This window comes from Artemia franciscana, chromosome 10 (assembly GCF_032884065.1).
Source record: "Artemia franciscana chromosome 10, ASM3288406v1, whole genome shotgun sequence".
In the NCBI taxonomy this organism is placed as follows: Eukaryota; Metazoa; Arthropoda; class Branchiopoda; order Anostraca; family Artemiidae; genus Artemia; species Artemia franciscana.
Window position 1 is genome coordinate 16,552,921 of NC_088872.1, and position 27,275 is coordinate 16,580,195.

At 35.7% G+C, this 27,275-nt stretch overlaps 1 protein-coding gene across 16 annotated transcripts in view; it reads left to right on the top strand.

Moving 5' to 3' along the window:
• The window catches only part of LOC136031843 (collagen alpha chain CG42342-like), a 199,011-nt gene that overhangs the window by 68,126 nt on the left and 103,610 nt on the right, over window positions 1-27,275 (top strand). For 10 of the 16 annotated variants that reach the window (XM_065711681.1, XM_065711682.1, XM_065711687.1 and 7 more), the window contains exons 3-4: window positions 9,434-9,469; window positions 21,675-21,710. The exons of 2 other annotated variants lie outside the window; for them this stretch is intronic. In XM_065711681.1, the coding sequence (XP_065567753.1) occupies window positions 9,434-9,469; window positions 21,675-21,710 (72 nt within the window). The remainder of the gene's footprint in view (window positions 1-9,433; window positions 9,470-21,674; window positions 21,711-27,275) is intronic. 4 more of the 16 variants (XM_065711694.1, XM_065711690.1, XM_065711696.1 and 1 more) reach the window with 1 other exon arrangement.

The following is a 27,275-nucleotide window of genomic DNA, read 5'->3' on the forward strand; positions in this document are numbered from 1 at the left end:
TCGAACCCAGACACACGGCGTGCAAACAGACGCAGAGACATGCAAAACGAGGTTGAGTTACACATGCACACTGAGAGACAAAAAAACACAAAGACAGAGACACAGGCACACAAAGACAAGCAAACATACGCTAAGACACACAGTCATAAAGAGAGAGACAAACACACGAGGTCAGACAGACAGGCAAACAGACGCTCAGACTCACATGCACGGAGAGACAAAAACACACACAAAAACAGACACACAGGCACACAGAGACAAGCAAACAGACACTAAGACACACAGTCATAAAGAGAGAGACAAACACACGAAGTCTTACAGACAGGGAAACAGACGCTCAGACACACATACACAGAAAGACAAAACCACAATCACAAGGACACAATGTTACACACACAGGCACACAGACAAATAGACAGACACACAGGCACAGTGAGACAAAAAAACACACACACACACACAAAAACATACAAATCCAAACAGAGAAACATGCAAAAAAACACAGAGATAGGCTAACAGACGCTTAAACATACAGGCAGAGAGAGCGAGAAAAAAAACACACTTAAGCGCACAAACCAAGACATACAGGCGTGGAAACAGACGCGTAGACTTGCAAAAAGAGGCCGAGTTACACATGTAAAGGGAGAGACGAAAACACACAGAAGCATACAAAGTCAGACATACAGGAACACAGAGACAAGTGAACAGACACTAAGACACACAGTCCTAAAGATAGAGATAAACACCCGAAGTCAGACATACAGGCAAACAGATACAGGCAAACAGACGCTCAGACACACATGCACGGAGAGACAAAAACACACACACACACAAGGTCACAATGTTAGACGCACAGGCACACAGAGACAGGCAACCATACAGACACACAGGCACAGAGAGACAAAAAAACACACAAACATACAAAGTTAAACGCAAAGGCATGCAAGAAGACACAGAGACAGGCTAAAAGACGCTCAGACACACAGGCAGAAAGAGAGAAGAAGAGAGAGAGAGAGAGAGAGAGAGAGAGAGAGGAGAGAGAGAGAGAGAGAAAACACACTCACAAGCACACAGAGTCAAACATACAGGCCTGCCAACAGACACAGAGGCAGACAAAAAGGCACAGAGAGAGATACAAAAACAAAAGAACCCACAATCACGGAGAAAAACATACACTCAAACACAGAGCAAGACACACAGGCACAGAGAGAGAAAGAGAGAGACAAAAACTTACACAAACACACAGAATCAGACACAAATAGACAGAAACAGAAACAAAAACACAAACAAACACACGGAGACAGACACAGATACATAAAGAGAGAGAGAGAGGGAGAGAGAGAGAGAAATACACTTACAAACACACAGACTCAGACACAGGAACACATAAAGACACACACAAAGACAAAAACACGTACAAAAACACAGATTGAGACATACAGACACAAAGAGATGAGAAAAAATACACACACACACACACAGACACGCACACAGAGAGAAAACACAGAGTAAGACCACGAACACACATACAGAGACAAAAATACACAAACACACATAGACAAAAAGGCATAGAGAGACACAAAAAAACACAAACATACAGAGTCAGAAACGTGAACACACAAAGAATAACACAGAGACAAAATACACAGATGCAAACACACAAATTCAGAGACACAGGCACAGAGGGAGATGCAAATACACACAAAACACACTAAGACAGAAAAAAGAGACAGGCAAACACACAGTCAGACAGACAAGCAAAGAGAGGGAGACACACGCAAAAACACGCAAATACACAGAGTCAGACACACAAATAGAAAAATACAGACACAGTGACGGGCAAACCCACGGCCAAACGCACAGAAGCAGAAAATGAAATTAGACGAATCAATATGACCAATAAAGTGCCATCATCAAAGACATTGATATGACTACCTAAATCAACTTTCCAGTAAAAATACCACCTGCAGCCAATCTGTGACTATTTCCGGATACATGCACTCAAACTGCCACACTCCGGGTACTTGCAGCCAAGCTTCCAGTCCTCCAGGTACCACCTACTTTGAGCTTCCCCCAGCATTCTGCTGCCATCTTGTCGCAACTGGTACGCTTAGCGCATTCTACACTCTCTCCCTCCCCTCTCCCTCTCTCTCTCTCTCTCTCTCTCTCTCTCTCTCTCTCTCTCTCTCTCTCTCTCTCTCTCTCTCTCTCTCTCTCTCTCTGTGCGTTGGTTTAGGCGTCTATTTGCCTGTCTCTGCGTGTGGACTTTTGAAAAAATCCTGCCAATCTCTCTCAGACTTCGGTGAAAACTCTGTTAACTCATCTCAGACTCTAGCAGATTCCCTCTGAGCCCGGTAGTAGTGCCTCCTTATCTTACATCTCCAACTTTCGGATAAACATTCTAAATGTTGGAGCTGTTAGCGTACCCTAATAATAATGGAAACATAACAAAGCAATGTAATGAAATATTTTTATTGAGATATTGACATGCAGAATATCATCATAAAAAAAATGAATGCTTTGAATCCAATCCGTAAGATACTTGATTATATTCTCTCTTGGCATGGTACTTAATCCAAGTTTTAGGTCATACATAACTCTTAACAACCTTGCCATACATTTCGTCACCGGTATTATTGGGTTCATTGACTGTATTTGTTGGCGAAGTTTTGATAGTACAAGTAACGTTTGTCGGTGCATCGTTTTTCATCAATCCATCCTTACATTCCTTGGTGATATTGTTTGTCAAAGCCCTTTTTGTTTTACTTGCGGTTTCATTGTCTATTACGACATTATTTTATATAGATTTTAGTTCCGTCAAATAGATAATATATGGTGTATGACAGTGGTGCTGGAGTAGGCTTGTCTTCTTGATCTTTCTTTTGTATGCTTATACCAGACAGACGGTGATAGGATTTATCAATGAATAACGTGTTACCACAAGTACTAGCAAGAAGATGGCCTTCGTCATCAACTAAGAGTCTTAGGTTCACATTCTCTTTGCGTGCCATTATCTGGAGATGTCACTTTCAAATATCCGCCATCACCTATGATGAATTTTCTAGGTATTCCACAGGGATTTAACACCTTTATGTCATGACAACGGACGCAAACAATTCCAATAAGATCCTCACTAATGCTTGTTTCATAGTTCAAATATTTGTCTTTGTAAAACTCAATGCTACGATAACTTCATCATGTTCACACATTTTCTTGAAATGTATAATCTTCACTGTAAGTTTTTATCTTCCCAGTGTACAAATAATTCTGTTCGAAAATGTACCATAAACTAGCTAGTGTCGACGACCAGCCATAGACTACCTCGGGGGCTACCGCATAAAAATCTTGTATCCAGTGGAACTCAGAGCGGAATTGTTGGAATCGCAAATGTGGAATCGGAAAGAAGTTGGGATCCTGAACTAACAAAACCTGAGCTGGAATCGGAACCAGGACCGGAGCGGTCACAACTGGAAGTGGATCCGGTGGAATCGGGCACGAGCCAGCCAGAAGTTTTGGTGTGAAATTTGTTGATGCTTGAAATTTAAGAAAATATGCAAATCAACGATTCCACAAACCAATAGAGTTGAAACATTGTTTTTATCAAGAAAATGTTTGAAAATGCTTTAAGAATGATTAGGGGTATCAGAGGGTACCACGGGCCGGTCACAGAGTAGCAAGCTGGCGTGACATGCTATGAAGCTTCACGATATAATAACGAAATGGTATGTTCCCACTGTTCTAATAAGAAATTATCGATCGGGATATTCCAATGTCAGAAAAAGTTTAAATGATGAGGACGGTTACAAAATCACTGGAAATAAGAGGAGGCTCATACAAGAAAATGTTTGAAGTTCAATTTCCTTTTTAAACAATAAGGAAATATAAAATTAAAAAAGAAAAGATATTGAAATAGGTCAAATGTTTCGCTAAAAGTATAGAATTTTGCATAAAAGGTGTACATAATCAATACTAGTGGCTTAAAGAAAACATTTGTATGGGTAAAGAAGCATCTCCTATTGCGTAACAATCAGGTGTGCGTAATAATATCTTGAGGAATTAGGAACTCCTATAGTATACTCCCTATAGGCATCGTCAAACGTCATTATAGCGTCACTACTTTCAAGTAAACGTTTTTCCTTGGCCCTTCAAATGATTGACTCTGACAATGCTCTAGGATGTTGGAATCCAACTACCTGAGAAATCTTTGCTAAGAAACTAGAAGACAGTGGTGTCAATTGGGGGGCAGGGGGCTCTACCTCCGTCCCCAACTATTCCAAAAAAAACATTTTGGGGTTTTTCTTAATTTTAAAAATGTGTTTTATCAGTTTTTCAATAAAACATTTTCAAATTTATGCCCCCTCTTATATCTTCATGAATCGCTTCTACTGTTACCTCTCTGCTTCCACAAACTTCACAAAATGATATTAAACTCACTGATTTCTTCGCATCGCCAATCTCTACCATAGGCCACTGAATTAGGCCCTTTTGGGAAATCTTAACAACTGTATTAATATTATCATAATTCCAAAAAATTATTGGAAAGTATTTTCTCTTTGGCTTAAGGTAACACAAATCTAATTACAATAATTTTTGTGTTTGTTTTAGTCCTTGTCCTGTTGAACTTGCTCCAAAATTTTGAAAGTTTAATGTTATGCTGCCATTCGTTAATATTATGTCAATATTACTGGTTCCTCAAACCCAAAAACGTCTATAATAATTTCTAAAGCTAATCGAAATTGGGTATCTGCCAACGATCACCGGACAGTTTCCCATCCTTTAGTGATAGTAGCAGTAGTAACTTTTAAATGCCAAAGAGCAAACTTGGCACACGCCAAAATGGCATAATTAATCAACTTGGGCTACACCTCCATTAAAAAACAACACTTCAACGAAGTACAAGTCTTTCGTCTTTATAAAAGAAAAAATATACAAAAGTAATAGTTCCAAATGTAAAGAGGGGAAATCACTAGCAAACATGGGTCCCCACAGAAGGGGGCCCAGAACTCACTATCCCCCTCCCCTCCTTAGAAAAGCAAAGAAAACCCTTCATTATATTACCAGTGTCTGTGATTTTTGTCCTAATTTAGTAATTTTTGGACAGATTGTTTCAATGATTCTATTTTTCTTTGTCAGTAACAACTTTAGGCTCGTCACTACTGTCATTCCAGTGCTAAATGTTGCTTCTTTGTTTTTTACTGGTGTGTAGTTTTTCCCCTTTTTTTTCTTTTTTTTCATTGCATGTATCGTTCAGATACACACTTCACTAAATTTATAAAACAAAGATAAGTCAACAAAAAGATTTATTACTGCTCTTGTTATTAACAAACCTATCGCCTGACCTTAATGCGTCCAGAAGTTATGATTTCCGGCGTTTGGTAAAAAAAAAAATCACCAAATAGCTAAAATAAACCATTTTTTTGTTGTAACACGTTTTTATTTTACACTAAAACCTGAAAAAAACATTATAAATTGGGACTGATCACACTCAGCTTTGAAAGATTAAATGAAAAAAAAAAGCTTTTTCAACTGAAAGTAAAAAGTAACATTAAAATTTGAAACGAACAGAAATTAGTACGCATAAGAGGGGGATAGCCCCCTCCTCAGTATTTACGCTAACGTTTGACTTTTGTTCTAATTATTTAAGAATGACTCCTGAAATACAAGGGCCGTTTAGTTAGAATAATAGGCTTTTTTAAGTTCTAAAGAACTTTAGCGTAAGGAATGAGGTGATTAGAAGGGGTAACCCCCCTCATACACGTAAAAATCTATATTCGTTTAATTTTTAATATTGCCCCTTAGTTTCAGTTGAAAAAAACTTGTTTTTAATTGAATTTCTGATCGGTTTTTAAATAATGCCGGGAAATCCAGCTCTCCCTCCATGGAAAATTCCCTTACCCAACGAAAAATTCCTCCAGTGAAATACACTACAACGTAATCCCCCCTACCACCAGAACTCGCCCCCACCCAAAAATATCTGTACACTTCCTAATAACCAATACTATATGTAAGCAATGGGCAAAGTTCATAGCTTGCAGTCATTCCCCCAGGGCTGCAGTACATCAAGTCATCCTCAAAGATATAGTTATTAGATCCTTCGACTATGTTGAACATGGCTATGTCGAAATTTCGATTGCACGAATTCATGGAAAAGGGGCACGGGAGGGGGCCTGTTACCCTCCAATGTTTTTAATCACTTTAAAGGGACACTAAAACTTTTGATTTTGTAATAAAATAAGCCCTCTCCTGCTCTTCTAGGATGACTGGTTCGTTACGATCACCACTGGAAAAAAAAAACAAGCAAACAAAAAAACATAAATCCGTAATCTTGCTTCTAACAAAAAAAAGAAAAATTTTTCATTTTTGTATATATTAGCTTAGAATCTCTACAGTAGAGTTTTCTAATATGTTAAAAGATATGATTTTCATTAAGATCACTTGATGTTTTGCGGGTGTTGTCCTTTGATTCAAAAATTGGACCAATTTTCTCAGGCTCGTAACTTTTGATGGGTAATATTAAACTTGATAAATTTGATACATTTTGAATAAACATCAAAATCGGATTCTTTTGATGTATTCATTGTTATCGAGACTCTGTTTCTTAGAGTTTTGGTCACTATTGAGCCTTGTCGCTCGAGCTGGCAGCTCTTTATTACGAACCATGGGCGTAGCTACAGTATTTCAGGGGGGCGAGAGTGGGTACTGTTGAAGTAGGTTTTATCCAAGCGTTAGTGAAAGAAAGCATTTTTTTAACAATCACGCTACTTCGTGAATTTAAAAACATTACATAATACATTATAAACAATAAAAACTCACTAAACAGTCACAAATATAAGTGCTGGTGCTCTGCTTTTACTAAACTGTCAGCAATGAGCTGCTACAGATGACATTAGTATAGTGTAAACAAGCTTTCGGGTGGGCGAAGGTGAATGTCGTGCACGCTCGACTCTTTTCAGCCAGAGTCACAACTAATGCTGCAGTAAATACCCCCCATCCCTTTTCCCCAACTCCCAGGCTCAGCACAGGATAGTCAATCTCATAACTGAACCGAGCTCTATTCTGAAAGCCCTGAGTATCACGCTATTCATTTGCTCGTAATTTTGAATGAATTATGACTCTATAAGATTTAATTTGTTGTACTAAACTTTTAATATACACGACATATTGAGATATTATTTATGATATTTATTAAATTGATTTGTTTGTGGGTTCACCGATGTATATTAATAAATAGTATTGATGTCAACGGGCCAAATGAAGCCAAAACAAAAATCATAGGCAGCGCAATAGCGCTGTCTAAGTAAAGATATAGGATAAGTCAGAGTATTACCACTGATTGTGTAACATTATTTAGTGACATATTTCCCACATTTAAATAGCGACCGTATTTCAAACTTGAAAATATACGAAAATGTTAAGGTTAGAATTAATAACTTATCCGTTGGGAATTGTTTGACAAAACATATCCAGAAAATCTAAATAATGCTTGGAATCATTTCCGCAGAAACCTTAAATTAACCAAAAAGTGCCAGAGATGCCAATTGGAAGGGAAAATTGACTCATAGAGTTTAAAAATTACCTTCCCCTTTGTATTTTTGTAAAAAAGAAAACGAACTTTATAAAAGTTACGGAAAAGTTTTCTTGTTTAAATAAGGGTGTGGGGATGTACATTTTTGGTGGAAGGGGTTACACTGAGCATCGTTTTTATGTCTTTAATTCTCTTCATGAGCAAAGCTCGGTCTCGTAGTGCTGCAATTAATAATAATGAAACAGAGAATGGATTGGCACCGTTTATATGTGCACACAAAATTTCTAAATTGTGAGAAAAATATACATATTTTGTTTAAGTTCAGTTTATTCTATTCTCAACGGACATTTTGTAGAGTATGCTGATGCAGAAACAGGTCAAAAATGAAAAACAGGTCGAATTTGAGAATCTGGTCGAAAATGAAAAACAGGTCGAAAATTAATAAAAAAAATTATCCCACAAGTAGCGCTGGCGTTGTGTAAAATGCGACTAATCCTTATTCTTAGTTTATAAAGTTTATATAGTTATAAATATAATATTAAGTATAATATAGTTATAAAGTTTAGTTTATTAGTTTATAAAGTGTGTGGACACATTAGTCATAATTATAATCTTAGCACATTAGTCATAATTATTAGTCATAATTCTTACCACATTTATCCCAATTATTTTTTTTTGGAGCTGGTTAAAAGAAATATTTTGACAAGCGAAAATAGCGAGAAGTCAGCATATAATAGTATTGTACATAGAAGCAGTCCTACATTTTTGGGTTAGCATGTGAATCCGAAACGTAAGGAGTAGGACTTTACCAGCGCTTATTAGGCATTTAAATGACAATTAAGAGAATCGTAGTTTTATATCAGTACCGGAAATAAAAATTAAAACAATTAAATGAGTCCTGGACTAGATCCCCTAAAAAAACTACTAAATTCCATGTCCAAACTACAACTGATTTGACCTATCAAGTTATGGCACGAATATCATTATAAAAAGCATTGATTTTTTTTTAATGATTCTGTTTCTGTCCGGTTTCCAGATGTAGAGGGTGCATTCATTTCCACTTTTGAACATTTTTAAAACAAGAGAATCTAATTTTATCTTATGGATTTTAGGAAGTAAACACACCTTAAATATGAGGGAAAATAATTGATTTGAGCAAATGTGGTGAAACAAGAAACATAAAACATTTTCCAATTAACGAGGCTCACATTTTTACTTGATGATAAGGTTTCATAAGGTTTCAATATTAAAAATTTTAATATTTAGAAAAATATTAATGTGGAACATATTGTGAAGTGTAACGGACCACTGTTTTTCTTTTTTTTTTCCCTTATGTTGTAAAACGAGCACGGATTAAATAAAAAAAATTATATGCTCAAAGTAAAGAACGAACTTTACACTTAAAACGAGTAACAGTTTTAAAACTGCTCAATAAATTATAGTTTTTCTCAAATTATTGGGGGGAAACTATCCCCTTGCCCTCCCCATTCCTCAATGACGCCACTGCCACGAATTGTTTGTGTTTGGTAACATGTTTTATTCATTCCTTCATTTAATCTTTAAGAGAGATCGCCCCAATGCATATAGTCGGAATTTGAAGCTCAAGTATTTTAGAGCACTTAGATTTCATTTCCACTTTCAAACAATCTATTATATCTTGTTGATCTTTTCCTTCCGTACGATTAAATTCATTCAGTTGCTTCAGCAACTTTCTTTGTTCATTTCAACAACTCAGCTAATGGCATGTTTTCCGTTTCCTGCGGAGCGGCCTTATGTTGGAGTACGATAAACAAATAAAAAGAAAGATTCTGTTTACTCAAGCGAAAACAAAGGAAATCAGTAGGATATTGTAACACATTCCAGAGAATTACACTTCTTTTATCATATGAGTTTTTTTTATTCTTGTAGGGCCCTCCTGGACCTCACGGAAGAGCTGGTTTTCCGGTAAGAGTACCTCAATTTATACTTTTTATTCCTTTGTTGTTGTTTGGTTTTTGCCAATACGTCTCCCAGGAAAGAGGGGATATAAAAAAAAAACTATTTCCAAATGTATACCTTTTTGTCTTGGCGAGATACACTCAAGATTAGTAAAAATTTACTGATACCATAATTGATTTAATCAAACAGTTCGTGGTAACGAACAGTAGTAGTAAGGAGCAACCCGGCTCAATAGTAATCGAAACTCTAAAAAACGGAATTTTTTATGCCAATAGTTACATAAAAAAAATTGCATTTTAATGCTGATTTTACATATATAAGTTTCATCAAGTTTGGTCTTACCCATAAAAAGTTACGAGCCTAAAAAAAAATTAGCTGATTTTAGAAAATAGGGGGAACACCCCCTAAAAGTAATACAATATTAACGAAAATCACTCCATCAAATTCAGCGTATCAGAGAATCCTATTGTAGAAATTTCAAGCTCATATCTATAAAAATGTGGAATTTCGCATTTTTTGCCACAAGACAGATCACGGATGCGTGTTTATTTAATTTTTTTTTTCCCAGGGGTGATCGTATCGACTCAGTGGTCCTAGAATGTCCCGAGAGGGCTCATTCTAACGGAAATTAAGAGTCCTAGTGCCTTTTTTAAGTAACAAAAAAATTGGAGGGCACCTAGGCCTCCTCCCATGTTCATTGTTTCCCCAAAGTCACCGGACCAAAATTCTGAGATAGCCATTTTATTCACCATAGTCTAAAAACCTAATAACTATGTCTTTGGGGACGACTTGCTTCCCCACAGTCCCCGTGGGAGGGGCTACAAGTTAGAAACTTTGGCCGTTGTTTACATATACTAATGGCTATTGGGAACTGTACAGACGACTTCAGGGGGATTTTTCTGGTTTGGGGGGGAGGAGAAAAGTTGAGGGGGAGGGGGGGGTCACGTGGGAAGATTTTTTCATGGAGGAATTTGTCATGGGGGAAGAGAATAACAATGAAGGGAGCGCAGGATTTACTAGCATTGTTTAAAAAAATGAAAAAATAAATATGAAAAGTTTTTTCAACTGAAATTAAGGAGCAGCATTAAAACTTAAAACGAACAGGAATTATTACGCATATGAGGGGTCCACCTCTTCCTAATACCTCGCTCTTTACGCTAAAGTATTTTTAGTAATTTCTACTATTTATTCTACGGCCTTTGTGATTCAGGGGTCATTCTTAAGGAATTGGGACAAAATCTAAGTTTTAGTGTAAAGAGTGAGGTATTGACGAGGGGGTGAACCCCCTCATATACGTAATAAAAACATACGAATATAGAAGTTCGTTACGTAAGTTAATTCGTAAGTTACGTGTATTTTTTACTAATGAAAACGTTTGTAAAAAATTAAAAGTTCTATTTGTTTTTTTAAGTAATCAAAAAATTGGAGGGCAACTAGGCCTCCTCTCCCGCTCCTTTTTTTCTCAAAATCTTCCGATTAAAACTATGAGAAAGCCATTTAACCAAAAAAAATTAATGTAATTTTTTTTTATTATTTCTGTGCGGAGAGCCAAAATCAAAACATGCATTAATTCTAAAATGTTCAGAAATAAAATAAAAAAAAAATTAACTGAAAGTAAGGAGCGATATTAAAACTTAAAACGAACAGAAATTACTCCGTATATGAAAGGGCTTTTCCTCCTCAATGCCCCGCTCTTTACGCTAAAGTTTTTTACTGTTTTAAAAAGTAGAGTTAAGAGAAAGAGCCAAACTTTAGCGTAAAGAGCAGGGCATTGAGGAGGAAAAGCCCCTTTTAGATCCGGAGTAATTTCTGTTCGTTTTAAGTTTTAATGTTGCTCCTTACTTTCAGTTAAAATAAATTTGTTTTTTTTATTTATTTTTTGTCAAGTAACCACGACGAAAATAAGTGGAAATTGTTCTCTAAAGTCGATGCTACGGAAATCTATCCTGGGCCTATAGATTCGAAAGAGTATATAGCGAATATTTCTTTCCTCTATTTGAAAAATTATCACTTTTTGTACATCTTTCTCCACCTAATACTTGATATCCTCATTGCCCTAGAGGAATCCGTCATCAAACACTCATACAGGTTTTTTTCAGAGGGAGGATCAAAAATACGGACATAAATGGCCAGTTAGATCGACCCTAAGAAATATTTAAGCAGAAGTCACACAAATCTCACATTTCTTTTTTGTGTGTGTGTATTTTTTTTACGATTTTTCCTAAATTTTCCAACTGATCCGTCTAATTTTTTATTTTATTTTTTTAAATCCGTGTGTACGTACGTGATTTATAGCTTATTTTTATCCTGAGATGCTTTATAGATCCTGGCCATAACAGAATGATTATATTACTATGATACAGGGTCAAATCTATTAGCTTCATCTTGGGCAGACAAGGGCATAACCACACTTTGGATTTTAAAAAATACCATGTTTTAGATCTTCATAAAAAGAATGTAAGAAAATCCTTCCCCTTCTACATTTTTTTGATTTGATGGGCAGAACCTATACATTATTAAATAAAAAAAAAAAACTAATTTTTTTAGCTGAAAGTAAGGAGCGACATTAAAACTTAAAACGAACAGATACTCCGTATATGAAATGGGTTGTCCCCTCCACAATCCCTCGCTCTTTGCGCTAAAGTTTTTAATTGTTTTAAAAAGTAGAATTGTGGCAAATGGTCAAACTTTAGCGTAAAGAGCGAGGGATTGCGGAGGGACAACACATTTCATATACGGAGTAATTTCTGTTCGTTTTAAGGTTTAATGTCGCTCCTTACTTTCAGCTAAAGAAATTAGTTTTTTTTATTTAATTTCTGAACGTTTTTGAATTTATGCATGTTTGGTTTTGGCTCTCCGCACATAAATTATTAAAATGAAATTTGTATTATTAATTCTTTTTTTGGCTAAATGGCTTTCTCTTAGTTTTGATCAGATGATTTTGAGAAATAAGGGGTGGAGAAGGAGGTCTAGTTGCCCTCCAATTTTTCCGTTACTTAAAAAGGCAACTAGAACTCTTAATTTTTAACGATTTATTAGTAAAAAATATACGTAACTTAAGAATTAACTTACGTAACAAACTTTCATAATCTTATATTTTTATTATGTATACGAGGGGGTTTGTACCCTCGTTAATACCTCGCTCTTTACACTAAATCGTAAGTTTTGTCCCAATTCTTTAAGAATGACCCCTGAATCAGAAAGGCCATAGAATAAATAGTTGAAATTACTAAAAATACTTTAGCATAAAGAGCGAGGTATTTATCTCCTCCTAAATACCTCGCTCTTTATGCTAAAGTATTTTTAGAACCCCTCATATGCGTAATAATCTCTGTTCGTTTTAAGTTTCAATGCTTCTCCTTCCTTTCATTTGAAAAAACGTTTTCATGTTTATTTTTTATTGTTTTCTTAAAGTAATGCTAGAAAATCCTGCGCCCTTTTCATTGAATTTTTCTTCCCCCATGACAGATTCCTCCAAGGAAAGATCCTCCAACATAGCCCCCTCCCCTCAGCCCCACCCCAAACAAAATAAAATCCCCTGAAAACGTCTGTACACTTCCCAATAACCATTACTATATGTAAACACTGGTCAAAGTTTGTAATTTGCAGCCCCTCCCTCAGGGATTGTGGGAGTAAGTCATCCCCAAAGACATAGTTATTATGGTTTTCGACTATGCTGAACAAAATGGCTATTTCAAAATTTTGATCCGTTGACTTTGGGAAAAAAATGAGCGTGGGAGGGGGCCTAGATGCCCTCCAATATTTTTGGTCACTTAAAAAGGGCACTAGAACTTTTCATTTCCGTTAGAATTAGCCCTCTTGGAACATTCTAGGACCACTTGGTCGATACGATGACCCCTGGGAAAAAAAAACAAACAAATAAACACGCACCCGTGATTTGTCTTCTGGCAAAAAATACGAAATTCCACATTTTTGTAGATAGGAGCTTGAATAGAACCCTATTCTACAATAGGGTTCTCTGATACGCTGAATCTGATGGTGTCATTTTCGTTAAGGTTCTACGACTTTTAGGGGGTGTTTCCCCCTATTTTGTTAAATAATGCAAATTTTCTCAGGCTCGCCGGCTCCTTACTACAGTTCGTTACCACGAACTGTTTGATAAGAAAGAAAATACACGTTAATAGACCAAAGGTTTTTTTCAACTATTACAATATACAGGGTCAGGCACGTACGCATAAATTTGTTTCAGAGCCTTATCCAGAAATTGTTTCGAAGGGTGTAGGGGTTACCAAAAGATTTTTTGGGGGAGGGGGTAAAAATACAAAACGCATAAAAAATTTCTTTATAATCATTTTTGTTACGTTTTCAAGAGTCGGACAAAAATGGGGGGGGGGGTCCAAACCCTCTAACTCCCCTGGATATAGCCTTGACAATATGTATGAACTACTTACTTTATATTTGGTCCTTTCCACTTATTGATTCTATCGGAACTAGATGTTAATGTATATTTTCTTTAACCTTTGGGCTTCCTTTGGACTGTATCCACCCACCAGAGTCACCAATCAAACAAAATAAAATGGACTATAGCTAAATTGTATCCAAAATTTGAATGGGAATTTCGGCAAACACTGTATAGGTTCATCGATAGATTTGTTAACGCCCAAATATTTAAGAATTTTTAAGCCCCATAAAGCTGGGTTAACTAAGGGCACAAATAAAGGGATGGCTTCAAGAAGGCTGGGTACCAGTATTATAATACACGGGTTCTAGCGCGTAATGATTCCTGTGGTAGAAAACTGCAGAATATATCATATTCAGCAATTTTTCTGAATTTCCATAAAACTGGTCGAACCCCTCGCAACAATGAAGAAAAAAACTTGGAAAAGAGTTTAGTACACAAAAGGTACATCGAAAACCAAAAGCAGGAAGACAAGTAATAGAATTGATTAGGGGAGTATGCATCAAAAAAAATTTTTGTCCCGTCTGTCAGGTAAATTTACAAAAAGTTTTATGAGTTTATGTTTAAGTTTATTGTTTGTCGTAGTTTCTGCTAACGCTTAGGGTCATTTTATAATATTGAAAGTGAATGAGCGTTATGGCGAGATTGTCCCAAAACCCTGTGGCGAATCTTATTATTATCAGTTTGAGGATGTTTGGCTCCAATCAAGCGAGAAAATGATAGCCCTATTAGATATGACAATGATATATTTCTTTTTATCTAAAAGTGACATAGTATGCAAGTTGATTTCTATCTAGGAGTCCATCTTTTTCAATATCGTTTTACGCAGTATGTGGTAGTAATCATGACGGTATCGAGATGCTTTTCATTACAAAGTTGATTTTGATGACGCACTATTGTGTTGGATGGGTTATAATTTTAGTTTACAGATTCTTTGATACTTGTGTGATATAGCGCCTACCACTCAATAAGTGAAGTTAGGTTAATCCTAATGAAAACTACCAAAATATGATAAAAATTTATTACTTTAGTAACAAATTTGGGTTATATATTTGCACATTAGGGGGGGGGGGGTTAAAGTATAGCGAGTCTGCATGCACAGTGTGCTAGCTGCCGTTATTATACATATTATGAAGTAAGAATCTTTTTCTGACTTCATACTGTCCAATTACGTTACCCCATCCTCCTTATATGCAAATGTATATCCCAAATTATATTTTTCCCATCTATTTTGTCGCTTTGTTTTTGTCTTGCTTTGTCGCTAAGCTGAAAGAAACTGGCGAAAGAAACCGGTTTACAGTGCGTCAATGGATGAACAACTTCAGTGGTCAGCGCGATATCATACATGTACTGATTTTCAGTTTAATTTAGATACAAAATCAGTTTGATTTGGATACAAAGTTACTTTGTGCCCTTTAGCCCAGAATTAAACTTTGTTCTCATGCGTCATTGTGTAATCATTAAAACGTCGATCATAGCATAAAGATCATTTGAAGCCATTTCGTTGACTACGCTGACAAATCAATGGTGAAAAGCCACTTAACCTTTTCTTCTAGAAAAGTAAGAGATTCGATACCACAAAGGATCAGCTTATCTCTGCCATTCTAAACTTTTTTTTTACTTTGTGTGGCCAAACTATTTAGAATTGATTTGACGGTCTTACGGTAACTTGTAGAGGTTGGATAAGTGATCCATATTTACGGTAGGTAACTAAAAGCCAGGATCTAACTTCCCTGAAATCTTAGAAAAATATTGTAACTTTTAGGAAGAGTAATTTTTGTTCGATTAAACAGAGCAGAATTTTCATTTTAAAAATCAGGAAAGGGATGTCCCTAAACACGTTCTAGTATACCTAGGAAAAGGCCAAAAATCACCTAACAAAAATTGTCATTTGATCAATTTAAAAGCTCTTCGAATTTTATGTAATGCAACCCGCTTTGAATGAAAACTTCGCCGACGCAATTCCATTGTCTTTTCAATCAAGTTTCATAATCAAATCACAAATTCTCGATATGTTTCAATGAAAAGTACTCCCCTCGGAAAATTTGCTAATGGGCCCTTTGCCTTTAATGCAGTCAGACGGCATTGAAGCTCCTAAAATGGTGTTTAAGGTATCCACATGTTTTTTTAAACTGAAAGTAAGGAGCAACATTAAATCTCTTGAAACGAACACAAATTATTCCGCCTATGAGGGAGGCTGCCCCTTCATCATTCTCTCCCTCTTCAAGCTGAAGTTTTTTAACACTTTAAAAGAACTTCTTATTCTAGTTAAATAGCCCTTGTGTTTCAGGAGTGGTTTTTAAGGAATCGGAACAACAAATCAAACTCTAGCGTAAACAGTGAGGTAGGATCACTTAGCGTTAGGAGCGATTCTTTTGATGTATCTATTGTTATTATAATTCCGACTTGTACAGTTTCGGTTACTATTGTGGCAAATCGCTTCTTACTCACAATTTGTTGCCAAAAACTGTTTAAAACAACAGCGCACTTCACTTAGTCTTTAGCTCGGTGTTTTAAGCTAGTCGCTAGTAAATGTTGATATAAGGATGAAATAACAACTCATGTTCCAGAAGCCAGAGTTGTTATTGAAGCCAGAAGCCAGAAACCAGAGGTCTGCACATAATGTTTGTAGAAAAACATTTATAGTCAACCAAAATAATCTTGGAAGAGAAAAAGAAAGATTAATTTCCAATAAGAATATAGAAAATTCTTAAATTTTGTTGGTTTACATCACTGATGTATCGTTGAAAGCCAATCAAATTGTTCTTTATTTCTGTAAAAACAGATGACACTGTATTTTTAAACCTTGATTAGCTTAGAACTTCCTATGTAAAATTTAAGCGAATAAAAATAAGTTTTAGCCAGATTCCATCTAAGTGGTTCTTCTGTGTGAAATTATATAGCCACTAAAAAGAAAGAAAAGTTTTAAGACTTACAGAATTCTTATGGGCTTGTTTCCACATCCTATATGAAACTACCTAAAAGAATACTATCGCATTAAACGCTCCTTCGCTAACGGCCATGGGAACGTGATTATAGCAAAATCTTGTATAAAATTCAGAGCGCAAAACCACAGTTTTTACCTTAAACATTAAATAAATATATTTTCATCTGAAAATTTGTGTTCTAACATACAGAAGACAGTCAGTAAAGTTAAATATAGAAACTAGAGCAAAACATATATTGCCTCTGCTCTTTATTTTGAACTTTGATTTTTCCATGACAATGCTCTAAGACTGATATGTGGACTGGTAATTACCAGTCGACTATATTTAATCACTCTAACATGATTTTGTTACATTGCGCAAGATAAATATTTTTACAAAAAGCAACATGGGGACTTTTAGGCAGTTGATAGGCAGATGCAGTATCCTTATACAGTATTTAGAGTATTATACAGTATTATACAGTATTAGAGTTAATATTGCTTGTTCCTAGCTTTTATATTTGTTTTTACATTCAAGGAACAAAATTAGTTGAAGTTTCTTTCCGTTTTATTTATTTATTTGTATTTTATAATGAGTAAAGTAATGGTAAAAAGGTAAAGGATACGGAATTAGACTTTACAGTCCGTACCGGCGGTGCTGATCTCCGTTTCTTGGCCCTTCAGCCAGGAAGTGCAATAGGGGGTTGGGGGCCAGCCATCCTGTGCTTTCGCACACCCTTCCTGTTTACCTTCCCCAGATTTCTCCAGGTACCCATTTAGAGCTGGGTCGACTCTGGCTAAGCTTACAGAGTCACTTCACTGACCCCCGTCCCAAACTGAAGAATTGGGTACACTGGGATTCGAACCCGCGTTCTCTCAGACAAAGGATCCCGAATCCAGCGCACCAACCCACTCGGCCAGGACGGCCGAATAATGAGTAAAGTAAAGATTATACAGTCATGTACTTAAGAGCTGCATGAAACAGCATGTGAAAATTGTGCTCTTGGAAGCTGGTAGATTTTGGAGACTTTTTGATACCTTATGACGGATGACTAGCTATTAGTTTTTGTTTTGGTCACGTTTTGGCCCAGTTTGAGCTATGTTTATTACTCTGCAGTACAAAATGGTAGAAAGTAGCACTCTGGTTACTAGGATTAATGTTTTCATTTGAATAAAATGACACTGTTTTCTTATGACGGTTGAAAAAGGTCAATTTTTATGATTATCTTTGAAAAAAAAATGCACAGGCAAAAAAAAAACATAAATTGCTTAAACAGCAAAAACTGGTAAATGCTGCAATTGGACTTGCTGTACTAATCAAATACCTTTGAATAGACACAGTATAGAAAGACATTAAATTGCGTAAAGAGCAAAAAAGGGTAATTGCAAAAATATTTGTAAATATTTTAACAAGGGATTACAACAATTCAAAAGCCTTATAAAAGAAAACCAAAATTTTGGAAAAAAACTTCATTACCGATTTTCTTTTCTTATAAGTCAAAGTAATGTCTTTTTAAGACATGAAAAAAAGTTGCAAAAATTTTGAAGTTATTTTCAAAATCGCTAAAGATATTAAATAAACCACAAAAATATTTACGGTGCTTGAGCAATAATTTTAATGTTTGAATTCAAACTAGAAAAATACCAAAAGATTTTTAAATTAGTTTGTTTTTTGTTTGATAAAATCAACTCGCCTCGTAATTAAGCTTACAGGTTTGAACGCAATCAGTTATATAATGTCAGTAGGAAGGCAAAAAAAAAATTTCAATTATTACAAATGGTGATTCTCTACTTAGACAAGGAAATACAACAATTCAAAAACCTTACAAAAGAAAACAAAAAGTTGCAAGCTTAGTAAATGTTGCTGTTAAAGATCAAACTAGCTTCAATAATCAAATATCTTTGAAAAGATACAGTATGAAAAGATATTAAATTGCTTAAAGAGCAAAAAAACTGGTAGTTGCAAAAATATTCGTATATTTTAACAAGATATTCCAACAATTCAAAAACCTTAAAAAAGAAAACATTTTTGAACGCAACCAGTTATATTATGTCAGTAGGAAGGCCCAAAAAACGAAATTTTGCAGTTACTACAAATGATGGTTCTCTATTTTGACAAGGAATTACAACAATTCAAAAACCTTACAAAAGAAAACCAAAAGTTTCAAGCTTAGTACATATTACTGTTAGAAATCAGACTAGCTTCAATAATCAAATATCAAATAGTTCGTTGTAACGAATCAAACAGTTCGTTGTAACGAACTGTAGTAAGGAGCGACCCGGCTCAGTGGTAATCGAAACTCTAAACATCGGAATTTTGATACCAATAGTTACATCAAAAGAATCGAATTTTAATACTGATTTTAAATATTTAAGTTTCATCAAGTTTAGTCTTACTCATCAAAAGTTACGAGCCTGAGAAAATTTGCATTGTTTTAGAAAATAGGGGGAAACACCCCTTAAAAGTCATAGAATCTTAACAAAAATCACGCCATCAGGTTCAGCGTATTAGAGAACCCTACAGTAGAAATCTCAAGCTCCTATCTACAAAAATATGGGATTTGGTATTTTTTGCCACAAGACAGATCACGGATGCGTGTTTATTTATTTTTGGTTTTTTTGTTTTTTTTCCCAGGGGTGATCGATCGACCCAGTGGTCCTAGAATGCCGTGAGAGTGCTCATTCTAAAGGAAATTAAAAGTTATAGTGTCCTTTTTAAGTGACCAAAAAATTGGAGGGCACCTAGGCTCCCTCTCACGCTCCTTTTTTTCCCAAAGTCACCGGATCAAAATTCTGAGATAGTCATTTTATTCAGCATAGTCAAAAAATCTAAAAGCTATGTCTTTGGAGACGACTTACTCCCCCACAGTCCCCGTGGGGGGGGGCTGCAAGTCACAAAGTTTGACCAGTGTTTACACATAGTAATGGTTATTAGGAAGTGAACAGACACTTTCAGGAGGATTTTTTTGGTTGGGGGGAGGGATTGAGGGGAAGGGGTTGTGCGGGGGAGCACTTTCCATGGAGGAATTTTTCATGGGGGAAGAGAATTTCCATGAAGGTGGCCTAGGATTTTTAAGCATTTTTTTAAAGAGCAATGAAAAAATAAATATGAAAAAATTCTTCAACTGAAAGTAAGGAGCAGCATTAAAACTTAAAACGAACAGAAATTTTTATGCATATGAGGGGTTCACCTCCTCCTAATACCTCGCTCTTTAAACTAAAGTAATTTTATTAACTTCAACTACTTATACTACTGCCTTTGTGATTCAGGGTCATTCTTAAGGAATTGGGTCAAAATTTAAGCTTTAGTGGAAAAAGGGAGGTATTGACGAGGGGCCGAACCCCCCCATATTTGTAGGTATTTTAACAAGATATTCCAACAATTCAAAAACCTTAAGAAAGAAAACCAACAGGTATACTAGGATATTCTTAGGGACTGTCCTTTCCTTAACTTTAGAAAGAAAAGTCAACATCAATCAAAAAACAAAATTCACGCCTCCTACTGATGTAATTTTAATTAAACCTGAATATCTTTATATCCGGTACAAAACGGGAAAGGTTATTGGATTTTCTTCTAACATTCCCAGGAAAGCAGGAATCATCTTCCAGTTTTCTGTCGTTTATTAGTTTATTTGGATCTCTTATCAAAGCTATACAAGTCATGGCAAGACCGCCCAGATAATTCTAAATAGCTTGGCCACACAAACTAAAAAAAAAGTTTATAATGGACGAGGCAGGGTGATCCTTTATGGTATTGAACGGCCTTAAGAGTACGGTCAGTGTTGACAAGGGAACTCTCTCTTCTCTGTTTATTACCAGGTCAATTCTAAAAAAGAGGAAAAAGAAATCTGAAAAGTTTTCGTTAGAATTCACTGTGTAAACATAATTGGGATACACTCAATGTAATCTATTTTTTCCCATTTTTCCCCCAAAATGGTGTTATAAGAACATTGCCTACACAACGGCTATTTCTCAGTATAAGTTACCAGTGGTGAGTCTTACATTATGCTGATTGAAATAACACAGCCAGGATTTCATTGAGTGGGGTCCAACTTATTTAGGAGGAGTAACTCGAACTATTGAAAAATTATTTTCCTGTCTAATATGTCATATATTCTAGGATCAATCTGAACATTTCAGCTACACCCCTACTCTTATTAGGACTAAATCATTGGCCTAGCCAGTAGGTTGGCTATGGCATTGGGTAGTTTTTGGGGCAGAGTTCTACGTAGGAATATATTTCAGGCGGTAGGGATCTCAAAAGACGTAAATCATTTGGAAAATCGTGATATTCCAGGGAACAAAGGCGGATCTAGAGCAAAATATTGGGAGGGGGCAATGTAAAAAGGGTGCCATAATTGACCAACTTGACAAGTTTATTTAAAAAAGAAGAAAAGGAATGAGGGTGCCAGAAAAAATATTGGAGGGCCTAGGGTCCCCTGACCCCTGAATCCGCCCCAGGCAGGGAAAGGGGCACGAACCTGAATGCCATCTGGAATGTGAGTCTGTTTGGATGGTCAGTGGGGGGGCTTAGGGACCACAATGAAATTTGAAAAATAAAGTAAGTTGTAGTGTTGTTAAAATAACCTTTCCCACCGATGGACACCCCATCTAAAAAAAAATTGAAACCCACTTGATTCGGAATGCTTGCTATGGCTACTGCATTTAATTATACTTATTATTTATCCCGTCTTAATATTGATTATAATCAAAACGTAAGTTTTATTGACAGTGTGCTGAGTTAAGTGGGTCTGGTTCGGTGTTGAGGTAAAATGAAACCTAGTTAAGTTGCCTATTTATTGTTAAACTGTGTTATAAAAATGACATATCATTTTTAAAATGCTGTACTAATGATTTAATTCCAGGGATTACATGGCACCCGAGGCTACCCAGGCTTTCCGGTAATGGGCTTTTTATTCTAAGTAGTAGTTGATGTTGTAATGTTTGGAACTAACCCCTAATAAACACTTAATCAAATGTAGAAATTCCCAGTTGAGAATGTCTGTGTTATTTGTTTCAAAATGTTCAGTTGGTGTCACTTGCTCACAACCATTAAGATAGCCTTTATCAGAATTCAGATATAAATTTACTCAGAAAACTGTTGCTGGTTTAGTTGAATGACAGAAAGTAATTAGTGACTAACAGCTTGCTAGAATACCAATTATCAGATGCATATTTAATTAACGCCAAGTTGGCTATGGTGTTTCTCTAGCCTAAAAATAGCTGTAGTAAATGAAGGACTGGTAATATTATGCCAAATAAGACGTGTCTAAGAAAGAAGGATAAGGCCGATAATAGAGCGGTGAAGTGCAGATACATTCGATTGGAAAAAAGAAAAATGGCCAGCAGTTTTAAAGTACCGATATAAAACTACAAGAAAAACAAGGTAAATAACTAGCGACTTAAAAAAAAATGAAGACAAAACCTAAAAAATTAGCTAACGAAAACAAAAGATAAGGAAAATGTTTAGTTCAGTATCTCCCTAATGGAATAAATTTACAAACAAGTAACTTCTAGACAGCCAAAAGGAAAAGGAACTAAATAATCTTACTTATTTGCAAATAGCCCAAATCTTTTGTTGGCATTGAAGCCGGAATTTTAGCTTTTGTTCAAAATATGCTGGGTGGTGAACGTGACCGTGATTCACCAGTCATATTTTAAATAGCCTCAAGTATTGCTATTTTGGTGATCTGTGTCAATTATAAACCATCTGTCCCAAAATCCAGACCATCTTTCTCAAATTTAAACCGACAGTAGCGTGCAACTGTGATTTTATTTAAGAAAGAGTGATTTTCATTGGCTTTCAATGATGCCTTGACTAAAGACGTAAAATACCACTTCTCCTATTAAAAATTTTCCGTCATTGGAATACGGTCCAGATTATTTGTAAGATTTGTCATCTGATTACTGTCATCCAATAAAAAGACCGGTTCACGATCCTTCTGGTTTGAATTTGGGACTACTGGTTCTGTCTTTAACATCCGTCATACATGCGCATGCGCATTGACAGTGCACAAGCGCACTGGTCTAATATAGCTATACTGAGGGTTTATACTTTTGAATAACCATGAAACGTGTTAACCTGGTATACGCTGATATACGTCTCCCATATATGCCGATATAAAAACCTTAAGCTGTCGTTATTCAGGGTCCGTTCCCTTTTCTTGTGATTTCATAACCTTAGATTTGTCTTGTGTATTTCTTTTTTCTTTTTAATTGACGGAATCGGCCTTTAACATTTTCTTAGCAGCGCGGTTGTACATAGCATCAATTCAGTCAAAAATATAGGGTGAGCTCCACATATTTCTGTGTTTGTGCTTGGAGGAGGGGGGGCTGTCTGATGATGAAATGAGTTCAAGTAGTCAATTTCAGCACTATTATCGATGGGGAAGGAATGTAGAATTATTTCAAAAGGCGGTATTTGACTTCTTTTGTATTATTATTAAACTTAAATTTGTAACCAACCCCTCAAAATCAGCAAGTTCTTTCAATTGATGCAATCACTTGCTCCTACCGTATTTGAATCACACATAGACATATAGACGGTTCTATTTTTTACAAAAGCATAGGATTCTCACCCCCCCCTCTTTAAAAAAAATAACTGGGACATGATGCTTTTGACATTACAATCTTGTTTGACGTATTTTGTTTACTGTAAAGTAAATTATAAAAATGATAATGGTGAGGAAATGAATGTAATCATCCAAATTAATCGGTAATTGGTTAGCCAAAACAACATACATTTCTTTCAAGACACCATTGCTTTATAAGAAACAGCCAACGACCTGATACTCATCATCAGTAACGAAAAGGGGACCATAACCATATGTGCCACTGAAGGACAAGAGAGACTATGCCTAAGGTTAAATTTCATTTCACAAACAGCTGCTCCTTAAATATAGTCAACATGCTGAAACTATTTTTTCTGCCATTCTAATTTTCTGTAAAATGGCCTGTTTTGTAACGTGACTCCCTTTGACTTTACGCCGCTGGCATCGCTGATTGCCCTCTATATTACACGAAAAGTAGGGGGGCAGAATAGCTAATTGGGAAATTCACAGTAAAACATCAAATTGTAAATATAATTTAGCATGAGATATAATATAAGACATGATATAACAAGTATTTAATATAACAAATATTATGAACCAAGATATATAATATACTTCAATTAGATAGCAATTAAATGACTAAATAAAACGTTAAATAATGATTAAAATATAATAAATGAAACATTGATGTAATTAAATTTTTAATTTAGGGAAGTAGATAATGTTAAATTCATTGTTAAATATTTAGAAGTGTAATAAATAAGTAAATCCATTCATTGAAAGACTAAAACGGTGGCTGGCGTTCCCCCTGGCGCCCCTGGAAAATACTCCTGAAGGATAAAGCCCCCTTCTCCAGAAAATACCCTCCTCCCTCCCGGAACCCCGTGGAAACTCACCCCTGCGGAAAATATCCCCCCCGCGGAAAATATGGCTTTCCAAATTTGAAAATTTTATTTGAGTTTTTTTCCGTAGGGGGAAAGAATTTTAGTACTTGTGTGTTATACGCCACTCACTCAAGTTCACACTGTGTAAAACTCGACAGCAAATCGGTTTCTTCGTTTGTTTCTTTCGGCTTAACTTGAGATAAGACAAAGAGAAGTGACAGAATAGATGAAAAATATACAGTTTGGGCTACATATTTGCACATAAGGGGAGGGGGCAAAATATTTTGACAGTTTGAAGTAAGAAAACAAGTCTTAGTTAATAATGTGCAGAATAATTGTACCTAACATATTTTGTGTGCAGACCCACTACACTTCACTCCCCCCCCCCTAATGTGCAAATATAGCCTATAGCCCGAATTTATTTCTAAAGTAACGAAGAAACTAACAAAGAAACTGGTTTGTCCTCTAGTTTTACACCTCGTAAACTTGAGTGAGGGGCGTATAATACGCAAGTACCAGAATTTTTTATGGAGATAGCTGGATTTGTCGGTAATATTTAAAAACGATCAGAAATTAAATTGAAAAAAACAAGTTTTTCAACTTAAGGTAAGGAGAAACATAAAAACTTAAAACGAACAGAAATTATTAACTACCTGTATATGAAAGGATTTTCCCCTTCCACAAGACCTTGTTCTTATGCTAAAGTTTTGACTTTTAGTACTAATTCTTTAACGACGAATCCTGAAACACAAGGTCAGTTTAATTAGAACAATAAGCTCTGTTTTAAAAATCTAAAAAAAACTTTAACGTAAAGAGCGAGGTCTTGAGGAGGGAGCAACCTCTTTTATATACTTAATAATTTCTTTTTGTTTTAAGTTTTGATGTTGCTCTTTACTTTCAGTTGAAAAGAACTTGTTTTTTTTTTAATCTAATTTCTGATTGTTTTTAAATAATATCAGAAAATCCGGCTCTCTCTCAATGAAAAATTCCGCCACTTGTGTTTTATACACCACACACTCAAATAAATTTGGGCTATATATTTGCACATTAGGGGGGAGTGAAGTATGGCGGGTCTGCATGTAAAATGTGTTAGGAAAAATTATTCTGCATATTATGAACTAAGAATTGTTTTCCGACTTCAAACTGTCCAAATAATTTAACCCCACCCCCCTTATGTGCAAATTTGTAAGCCCAAATTAAATATTTCTCATCTATTCTGTCACTCATATTTGTCTTGTCTCACGCTAAGCTGAGAGAAATTAACGAAGAAACCGGTTATTTCTCGAGTTTTACACAGCGTTAACTTGAGTGACTGGCGTATAATACACAAGTACCAAAATTCCTTCCCCTATGGAAAAAAAAGCTAAAATACAATTCTCAAATTTGGAAAGCATTATTTTCCACGGGGGGGGATTTACCACGGGAGGGTATTTTTCACGAGGGGTATTTTCTGCGCGGGGCTATTTTCCACGGGGGGTATTTTCCGCGAGGGTAAACGCCTAGAACCGACTAAAATAGCAAAATCTAAAAGCATTTTTACAATTTTCTTGTGTCTATTATAATAAATATTTTTAAAATTAAGTTACATCTTCAAGGTATTTTTTTTTTTAATTTCGCTGTTTTCAGAACGGAAAATGGCTCTAGAAGAATCTTTTCTGTCAACCTTCCTCGATCATTTATCAAACAAGTATCTGACTGTGAACTATCATAAATTGGCTTTGTTCAACCACTTTTCTTTTTCTCAAAACTGTTAAAACTAAAACTATAGTGGCTTAGAAACAGAAAAAAAGTATGCATATTTGCTTCAGTTTTTCATGCTTGTAATAATAAATTAGCAAAACATGTATAAATATGCAAAAAAATCTCCCGAAGTAACAGATCCCACATAAAAAGTTATTGGATACAGAGGTATTTAAGACAGACAAGTACGATGGAATTTATTTCGAAAGAGAGGGCCAATGTCCAAAATTAAGAAAAAGATAGAAGCATGAATAAAAACACTGAAAATAAGAAAAATGTAGTAAGATTTGGAGGGAGGGGGAACAAACCAATAGGCCCTTGAATACATGTCTGACCCAAGAGACTGTTTGATATGGAACGCGCAACACATTATGACTATTTGATATTGGGTCTTTGGGGTTCTATATTTATATGTTTACATTAAACCAATAAACATTTCTAACCATGGTTAACAATTTCCGGCATCAGAGAATGAACTGAAAAAAAATGACAAAAATAACTGGACCCCTTAGTGTCTGTGAATACAACCCTTGCCCTTATTGCCAAGGATTTCTAGCGTATCACTTTTCAAGGTCTGTTTTTATCTTGGCTACGAAAAGAGTTTATTTTGAGAACGAGCAATATAAAAACGAACTGTAAATTCTTTTTTCTGGGTGACTCTGACGCCAATTTTCTTTTCGTTTTTCTAATTATATAGATACATTGAAAAATTAAAAAAAAAATTCCAGCTGAAAATTACAGTTTGGCGCAAGAAAGAGAGTAATAATAATAACAAAAAAATCACTAGGCCTCGTAGACTCTAACAATGTACCCCTATTTATACTGTTAAAGATTTCCGGCTTGTCACTTTTCAAGGCTGCTTTTTACTGTCGCTTGAGAAAAACTTATTTTTTGTGAACAAGTTGAACAAACCAACTGTAAATCCATTTTTCTGTATGAGATTGTCGCCACATTTTCCTGTTATTTCTTTACGGCGTAGATTGTCAATTTATTGCCTTTTGTTTTGCACTAGCCTAATGTCTGCTTTCTTAAAATCCACCGAAACTGTAGCAGCGCTGACCCACATGGGCGTAACTAGTGACGGGGCAATGGTTGAAAACTAATTTAATGCCGAATGTTCTAAGAAGAATGATCTTCCTGAACTTACAGGGACTAGGCATTTCCTCCTCACCTGGCATCTGAAAATTCAGATGTTAAGTGGGAGTTAGTTTAACCATAAACTCCCCAAACGTCACGACGGATACCGAACTTTTTCACATATCTTAGATTTCTGTAGGCAAATACTGCGTAA